Below are 8966 nucleotides of genomic sequence, written 5' to 3'. Positions count from 1 at the left end.
AATTATGTCAACTTGTCGAAAAGTTAATTGACTCCTTTTTGAAGCAACAAGAAATAAGCGTGGATTTTTTTTGCAAGAAAACGCCGTTTTTCTTAAGTATTCGCGGTATGTAAAATTCATATGAAAAAATTTAATTATTCCCAGCACTTAGTACCGTGATCTATGTTATATAAATTGCTGTGAAAAGAAAATTTTAAAAGAATGCGTGCCGACGTGAAACAGTGACGACGCAATTAGGAAAACAATACGAGAAATTTATTTGAAATAATAATGGTGACCCGCAGCGTAATTATTCAAAAATTTATCGCCTTTGCTGGAAATACTCAATCTAAAAGCTTCGAGAAGCTTTTACCCTCTTAAAAGGTCGTTTCCTCTAAGGAACAGGAAAACCTGAAGAAATATAAACAGGAAAAAAATACCCCTCATTGAAGCGTTTAAAACAAAATGATGTTTAGAAAGGAGGTAAGAAAAAAGAGGTGTAGTTCTTAACATTCATGTCATTGCTATATTACTATCTAATTCCTCGCGGTCATGAAGAGATTATAAATAGATATTAAAAAAAAAAAATGAAAGTATTTATGTATTCATAACGAAGTTCCGAAGGTACGAGCATGTTAATTACAGTAGCATCAAACGTAAGGCTAGATTTCAAGGTGCATGGAACGAACGTTGACGTAATCGGCAACCTGTTCCCGATGACGTAAGGAACTAGTCGTACGGAGGACACGCAGATACCATTACCAGAGGAAAAATCTTCGTCTATGTATCCATTTCGGAAAAAAAACTTATCTTTTTATCATTTACCTTTTCAGTTTCTTTATTTGCTTGAAGCACCGGATACCCTGCGTTACAGAGGATTACACATTAGCACAGAACAGCATATCGGAAGTAAATATAACAACGAAATAAATTGCAAATTTAAAGTATGAAACTTCTACGATATTTTCTTTCGGGTATATTTTTTTAAATCATTTGAATTACAGGAAGATACTTAATGTTGTTGATATTATTTTAGCTGAAAATAACGGCGTTGCAAAGCATGATATTCAATCGCGCTATATTTGTTATACACCGCACAATCACGATCACCACTTCCGTTCACCGTAATGCAGACCAACAAACTATTAAACGAATCCCGCCTGCTTAAAAGGCGACGTTCGCACGTGACTATTTATAGTCAGGGGAGAATAAATTTGCAATGGAAAAGAATGATTGGTGTAAATAACAGCGTGAACAATTTATGTACGTGATAAGCTTTGCGATTTCTCGGGTAATCCTTAAGGAAAGCCATGAATCGACAATTGGAATTATTTAGACCATATTTAATACATAGTACTTTCCTAACTTGTTGAAGGTACGAAAGCGCTATTAATCCATTAACGGTATAAAATCGAGATACTTTTATAAACATTTGAAGATGCAATCATAAACCGTACATACAACGTTCAGGTGTTGGTCTAAAACCCTTGATATAAAGGTTTGCTTTTATAACTTCCCGTTACATAGCAGCCAGTCATAGGCAGAAATAAATTCATATTTTCGATTCTGAAGGCGTTAATAATTCAATAATGCTCTTCCGTCGCAGCGTGCGTATTTGAAATCGATAAGATCTCCGAACTTGCCGTTATATTCATAAAAACTTTCTACTTAATTCTTATTTGTAGCAACTGGATGTATAGTAGAGTTGTTATTCAGAAGAAGTTCTCTCCCGGTAGGACGAGTGGAGCGATAATTATGACTCTATCAGATCGCAAAATGAACCGTTGCCCGAACAATTTGTATTCGCAAATCTGTACTCGACATCGACAGCCAGCAAATTTCACGGTGCATTTTTTGCCTGGCGGTGTTACAGCCCCGGTCTTTGGAAACTCACGAATATGTGTAGAGGTGGTTTGTTGCGAACGAAAACATTCGAGGCTTCCATGACCTGTCGTTAACCCAGTTAGGGTTGCCATTCCAGTGCACGCACTCGTCGTTACAGACTCCACCACGTTTATTCCATACTCGAAAGCTGATTGCAAGATAATCGAAATGCGACTCTACTACCGCGGAATTGCAATGAACACGAAGTGGAACAGTCGAAGAACAAGCCCTAGGGGGGAGGGGGGGAGACACTTATTGGTTTAAACGGACGAAGATACTCGAAGAGTTTCTAGTCTTCGTCTGCGGAATTAAAGTCGAAGATTTCTTCAAATTGATTGGCTAGCCAAGTAGATCTGCTTAGCTGTTTCTGAACTGTCGAAAGATTTGAGGTGGTAAAAGCCTGAGTAAGAAAATAAGCTTAAATGTTTAAATTAAAAATTCGAGTTTATATAGTCTGAGTTGAATTTAACTCGATCAACGTTTAAATTTGAATTTGAAAAATCAAATTTTACGATATGCATCTTTTTTAATACATTTATGCATTTGCAGAAGATAAACAGAATATTTTTCTGGCGTACAAGAGGAAAAGAGGTAGAAAATAGCTTTAGCTTCGCATGGTTTAATAATCGACCTGTCAGATGTAAAAGCAAATTCCGTCCAATAAAACTGTACGACAGTCGCACTAGTGCGCGCAATATTTCATTCACGTCTTCTCTGCGAATTATCTAATGAATTACTCGATAATGTGTGAATAATTTATCGTCGTCGGACATTTGACGCCTTAATCTTCTTCGAAACATTTTCATAATGAATCTGTTCTTTTATAATTATTGTAACGATATTTACAAATTTGACTTTAATCTCAATTTCTTATTGAAGATGTATCTAATGTTAAAAAATTTTAGTCTCAATTTCTTATTGTAGACATATCTAATGTTGAAATAAACTTCGCGAACGTATATCCACGTAAACATAGATTCGGCCGGTTCCTAAAATATAATGGTATTATTGTCGATCGATGACCGCATTATCTCGTTCACGAACACTGTAACGTAACAATTTATCGTTACACAATGTTTGTTTACCTCCAGCGGAAGTAGAAAGCAGTATTTTTCTATCATTAAGTTCTATCAACTATTTTTTTCCTGTCTCAGTCGCATAGTAAATCTTCTTAACGATTTGTTATTTATATCGATCGTTCGGTAAAGTTTATCGACATTTAATGGAGTTTATATCGATTATTGTAAACTGATGCGTTTGCTAATCGGTCTCTGACTTCCGGATTTTCTGGGTCACATGGGTGAGTCAGCTAATCTGCTGTTGTGAATCAATATTCTAGAAACTAACGAGACATTAAATACATTTTTTTTATGGAGAATATGTTATAGGAATGTATACCTCGGGAACGAATTTCTAAATTTTGCAGCTCATCTTTACATTTACGATTGATCAAAATTTATTGCAGATTTAAAACATGGAAAATCAGATTAAAATACCTAGCGAATTGCATTTTAAATTTGGCACGATATACGAATCAATCAGACACAAGAAAAAATTGACTATTATTATGTCTTTTATTTCTTTCTTCGTAAGAAATCCGTGATATAAGAAATTATAGAACGTTTTACTCGAATCAGCATTAATTTGCATTTGGTAAGTGAACTTTAGAAATTAATTCAGTCTTTGAAAAGAATAAATAGTTAGAAATATAAGTGCAAGGAAAGATTAATGATAGCCTCTACAGCCTCTACGTGAAAAACTATTAGAATTACCGTGAATTCCTTAGAAAAAGGTAATTTCTACGATCCAAATTACAAATCCGTTTTGTTACCACAAAGTAGATGCTCTAGAACTGAAGAACAGTGGGAACTATATCATTGAAGCTGTATAAGTATTGCGGTAATTCCCCGTTTCCTTCTCGAAGACATTAAGACGGTTGCTAACCGGTGGTAACATCCGCGAGGGAGGAGGATGATTGAACGAAACAGACGAGCGTTTAATTGTGAAGAGCCATGTAGGAGGACGAATAAAAGCGTGCTAGGTGACAGGGTATGCCGTCATCCCCTGATTCCTTCGCGACGATGACGTGTCGCCATGTAATCAGAAGACTGGTCTGATAATGTTAACTAAATAGGTGTATCTTGCTTGACCGCAGCATCATTTTTTCGCTTCCAAGAGGTATATAATCTTGATAGTTCTATGAAAGAAGCGATGAATAAATGTGAGACAAAATGAATGATTTTAACATGTTGAATGCTACGGAGGTCACCGGTGACCGGCGCGTCCAGATTGATAGAAATATCTATAATTTAAAAAAATAACAATACTTATAATTTAATCGCACTCCAGCGCCAGGGGGGTCACTGGTGACCCCCGTCGTAATTAACATGTGAAATATGATTATACACTGTAACTTATCTATTGAAGATAATATTTTATCATTATATGTATCGCATAATAGAAAATTCATTATCGCGCCACGGATAATCCCTGTAAAATTGGCGTGGCATTCAACGTGTTAAAAGTGAAAGGTCCTGAATCTCACGGTAAAAAGATGGGCTGCAGTTATTTATCGAAACATTTTTAAGTAATACACAAAGTAAACTTAAAAGTCTAGGCTACAGCTATCAACAATTATAATCCAGTTTTTAAAACTGTTTTACACTATTGGCGGTGTTTTTAATCGTTTTCGTGATTCGTATAGACGAGGAGGGACTCTTGCATGGTCATACATAACGATCGGTTTATTTGTATGTACAACCAGTGTCGTGATTGTCTGGTACCATTTTTAGAATAGAGGATAATTTGCGAGTTGAGAAACGTATTCAGAAGTTTGTTCGATAGACTATAAATAATCGTGGTCGAATCGCAATTTAAGGAAGAATCTAGAAATAGTGGTTCTCAGGTTGAACGAGCGAATGAATAACTGTAACAATTGATAAAATAATTCCTTGATATTTATCCACAAGCTTTATTGAAACTTCATCGACTTGTATATCTCGTAAAAACGTTTACGTGGATATTTCCTTTTAATGGCGGAAAGATACTTTATCTTTTAAGAGTTTGGAAATTGTAAAAAAGGATCAAAGATTCAAAATAAGCTGTAAACAATTTCCATTAATGATATTTATTTATGATAAATATTTGCTTTAATTTATTACGTGATAATTTCATTGGTTACAGCGTCCAAGATATTCACAAAGTAGAACACCGGAAGTCGAGCGATTTAACCGAGAGTACGCCATATCTTGTTGCTGATGGAGTAAGTTTAGATTCTTTAATTATTATTACCTTGAGCACAGGATCTATGATTATCTCTGTAATTATATATTCTCGTCAAAGGAAACAAAAAATCGAAGAAACCTAAGAAAAAAAAGAAGTCTAAGAAAAAATTTTATTTCTGTTCGAAATAAGTAAATTACCTAGAATGTTTTCTTTATTTAAGAAATTCTTATTTTTGTTTAGATATACGTAAAATTGGACCAATAAAAATGGAAATTAAAGGAGGATCATTGGCATAATAGACGACCGTCGGTCGTCAGTTTTTCCTGAATCGTTTGTACCTGCCTTTAAAGGGAACTTTATAATATATCAAAGATGTCAGTTACGGCGTCCACAGAAAGAATGGACTCGACAAAGGACCTGCCGAAGAAAAAATTTATTAACGTCAATCTCCTGTCATTAAAGCTTCTACTATTCCTCTTTTTTGGAGGTACGCTTAAAACGAAGAACATAATAAGCAAGGGATACATATTGCGATGATCAGATTTTATTAAATATTTTTATATTAAATTTTTTCTTTAATAAATAGATTTTGGAACGCGTAATCATTTATTTTTAATTTATATACGATTATTGTATTTTGAATGCTCGATACACTAATGTAATTTTACGTTATTTTTGCCAGGAATGGGATGTCTCTTCCCTTTTCTTCCTCTACACATGTCGAAAATGGGACTGAGCATCGACCAAATACGAATGATCTCAATAATTTCGCCAGCAGTCGCGATCCTCGGGCCTTTGGTTGCTGCTCCTATTGCGGACAAATTGGCAGGTCATCAGGGAAGAAACGACAAGTCTTCGACGGGTCGTTACCTCAGGGTGATGATTGCAATTGTCTGCATCCTCTCTGCCATATTCTATGCTTTTCTTTTACTGATTCCAACGGTTGACCGCATTAAATCTCCGAGCGAAAGGAGACCTGGCCTAAGTTTAAATGTGATCAAACAGGAGCGATGGTGTTGCAAGAAAGATGTAAAGACCGTATTTCTTGTCACAGGTGGTCTGACGAATCCAAAGTTGGTCCACTGTATTTAAAAGGGTGCAATTATACTTGCAGCCCTATAGGTTTGGAACGATGGCATTCCGATGAGAATGATGGGCCTACCACATCTGTCTGAAACAACTGATTCTGATGTTATTATTCTAGATGGTAGTGGTGAAACGACTGTGATTCCTCTTGAAGGTGAAATATACGCCCAAGTAAATGTCCAGGTAAATAGTTTAACCTAAAGTAGTATTTGCCAATTTAATTGTACAAAGGGAAAATAATTAAAATTTACGGTTCACGTTGCAGGAACAACAAGAAACCATAAAAACACGAAGATTTGCCTCACTTGAAAATGAACCACCTCATTTGTGTTTTAAGGAAGGTGATAATATTGTTTGTCATGTTTACACTAAGTATTCGGGCAATTTAGCTATAAACGCTACTCTAAAACAAGCATCAAACGAAAGTGACAAGGATTGGTGTGCATATCCTTTGACTGAATATTTCACTTGTCGTATACCTCCAGAACTTGAAGTTTCTCAGAGTTGCTCCATTAAATGTGACTTAGTTGATCCATATACTCTTCCAGGTAGTATTACTCTCTAACATTAATACCATCATTAATATCAGCATTATCACATTAACGCGATAATTTTACTTTCAGATAGTGTTCTTATAGAGAGCCAATGTCAACGAACGGAAGATTGGTCTCACCTAGTATTTTGGACATACTTAGCTATACGATCAGCCGCTGACGTTTTCCCAACGACGGCTGTAGCTTTAATCGATGCAGCAGTCGTAATAGCCACTAGAGAAACATCTTGCGGCCGCGGGGATGTGGGACGTCAATTGGCGTTTGGTTCTCTTGGGTTTGCCATCTTTGGTCCCCTAACTGGCTATTTGTGCATATTTGTAGAAAACTTAAACTCTTCCTACTATCTGCCAATCGGTATACATGCCGTTATGATGCTTCTAACAGCTCTCGTAGCTTTTTGCGCTAACGGTATGCCTCTTAGCCCACCGGAATGGTGGTGGCACACCAGAAGCGGCATGCTGGCACTTCCCATGAGCGCTATTAAGAGATATGGCAGTGAAACTGCCGCTTTAGTAATTGTATTGATCATTATGGGCACCTTCTGGAGCGCCATGGACAGCTATCTACCTCTGTAAGAGTCATTTAGTTTGTCATTTAATATTGTTATGCGGGATAAGTAATAATAGTGTTGACTTTAAATTATTTGATTAATGCTAAAGATAGTTTATGATCGGCGAATAATCGTATCTTAAGTCATATTCAAAAAATATTTTTTTTTATGAAAATTAGTTTATAATCTTTTATTTAGACACTTGGAGAAATTAGGAGGTAACGAACTTCCTATCGGTGTAGCCATGACGGTCGGTGCGGTTCCAGCATTTCTGTTTCTGTGGAAGTCGGAACATTTAGTTGATTACTGTGGTCACAGTAATCTTCTTATCACTGCCTTCACTGTATATATTATTAGGTAGGTAAGTTTTGTATAATATCGTTCATATATTGTATACATATAAATATTTTCTTCATTCCAACATTTTCCAAAATTGAAATTTTCAGATTTACTGGACTAAGCCTTGTGGCTGAACCTTGGTGGTCTCTGATTTCAGAGACTCTCGAAGTGTTCACACTAGGAATCATGTGGGTTACTGCCATTCTTTATCTAAGACATCTTGTCCCACGTCATTTGACTGTAACTGCTCAAGCACTGCCTGTGATTGCGCATTTCTGCGTTGGTACGCATTTTGATGAATTTATACTTAGCTTATTTGATTAACCTAGCGATTAAAATTTCTCTCCATGCAATATGACATTAAATATTTTTTTATTCGATGCAGGTCGATGCACCGGAGCTGCTATCGGTGCCTATATCAACGTCAACGGCTCTGACATAGTTGGCTCTTTAAGATTCGTTTACCGTTGTATGGCCGTTGCTGCCGCGGTCGTTGCTGGTTTATATTTCGTCCTGTATCACGGTCTATTGAAACCACGGTGTCATGCACATACCATACAAGGCCCACGACAACCCTCTACAGTTGTACAGGGTAAGTTTGGTGATTTACGTATACGAAATATTTTTACTAAACTGTATTTGATTTATTATGCAAGCTGCTATTAAGGAATATGAATTAAGTGAGTAACTCTATAATAATTTATTTATTCTATATTATCATTACATTACATTACATTACTAATGTCTAATGATTTATTTTATTACTTAATGAATTTTAATATTAATTCTCTTATTACCCTTTGTTTTATTGATTTCTGCATACAGCGATGAATGGAAATGGAAATTATACACCGCTTAGGGTCTATCACAATGGTATGGGCAGAAAAGGTCAATTTCGCTATTAAAAAATTAAAGAAGAAGAAAGAAGAAGAGTGTTCAACGACACTTTAAATATCATGTTACGGTGCTAGTGATTAGACTGTCGTTGTTATTGCAATTAAAACAAAAAAACGTCATTGTTATGCGACATATTTATAAAAAGTGCATTTTCACTGTGCAGCCCTTTAACACTTCTTTACATTTGATCGGAACTCTTGCGACGAAATTGTAACTCTTTGATACTACCATAGATTTCATTTATACATTTTCTAAGAATTAATTTGCTAAAATGTACTTGAAAATGTCGAAGCGAGGTTTTACTACATTTGTCAATACCGAAATGAGATTACAGAATTAAAAAGGTAGAAATACTCAAATACTAGGTAAATTTTTTTAATTATTTCATTTCTTTAGTTATTTTCATAACTTTTATACATATCACCTCGTGAATTAACAATTTTTCGGTAGAA

At 35.5% G+C, this 8966-nt stretch overlaps 1 protein-coding gene across 1 annotated transcript; it reads left to right on the top strand.

Annotated features, from left to right (window-relative positions):
* The first annotated feature begins 5460 nt into the window (after window positions 1-5460).
* On the top strand, window positions 5461-8522 carry LOC143220911 (uncharacterized). Its single transcript, XM_076446471.1, is given in 11 exon segments — window positions 5461-5575; window positions 5771-6067; window positions 6070-6257; window positions 6259-6357; window positions 6440-6722; window positions 6798-7299; window positions 7477-7635; window positions 7725-7900; window positions 8003-8209; window positions 8274-8297; window positions 8443-8522. Coding segments are annotated over 11 exon segments (2130 nt in total).
* Window positions 8523-8966: the final 444 nt, after the last annotated feature.

The sequence above is a fragment of the Lasioglossum baleicum genome, unplaced genomic scaffold (genome assembly GCF_051020765.1).
Source record: "Lasioglossum baleicum unplaced genomic scaffold, iyLasBale1 scaffold1720, whole genome shotgun sequence".
Taxonomy (NCBI): Eukaryota; Metazoa; Arthropoda; class Insecta; order Hymenoptera; family Halictidae; genus Lasioglossum; species Lasioglossum baleicum.
Note: the sequence above shows the minus strand (reverse complement) of the source record. Positions and strands in the feature narration are given on the sequence as shown.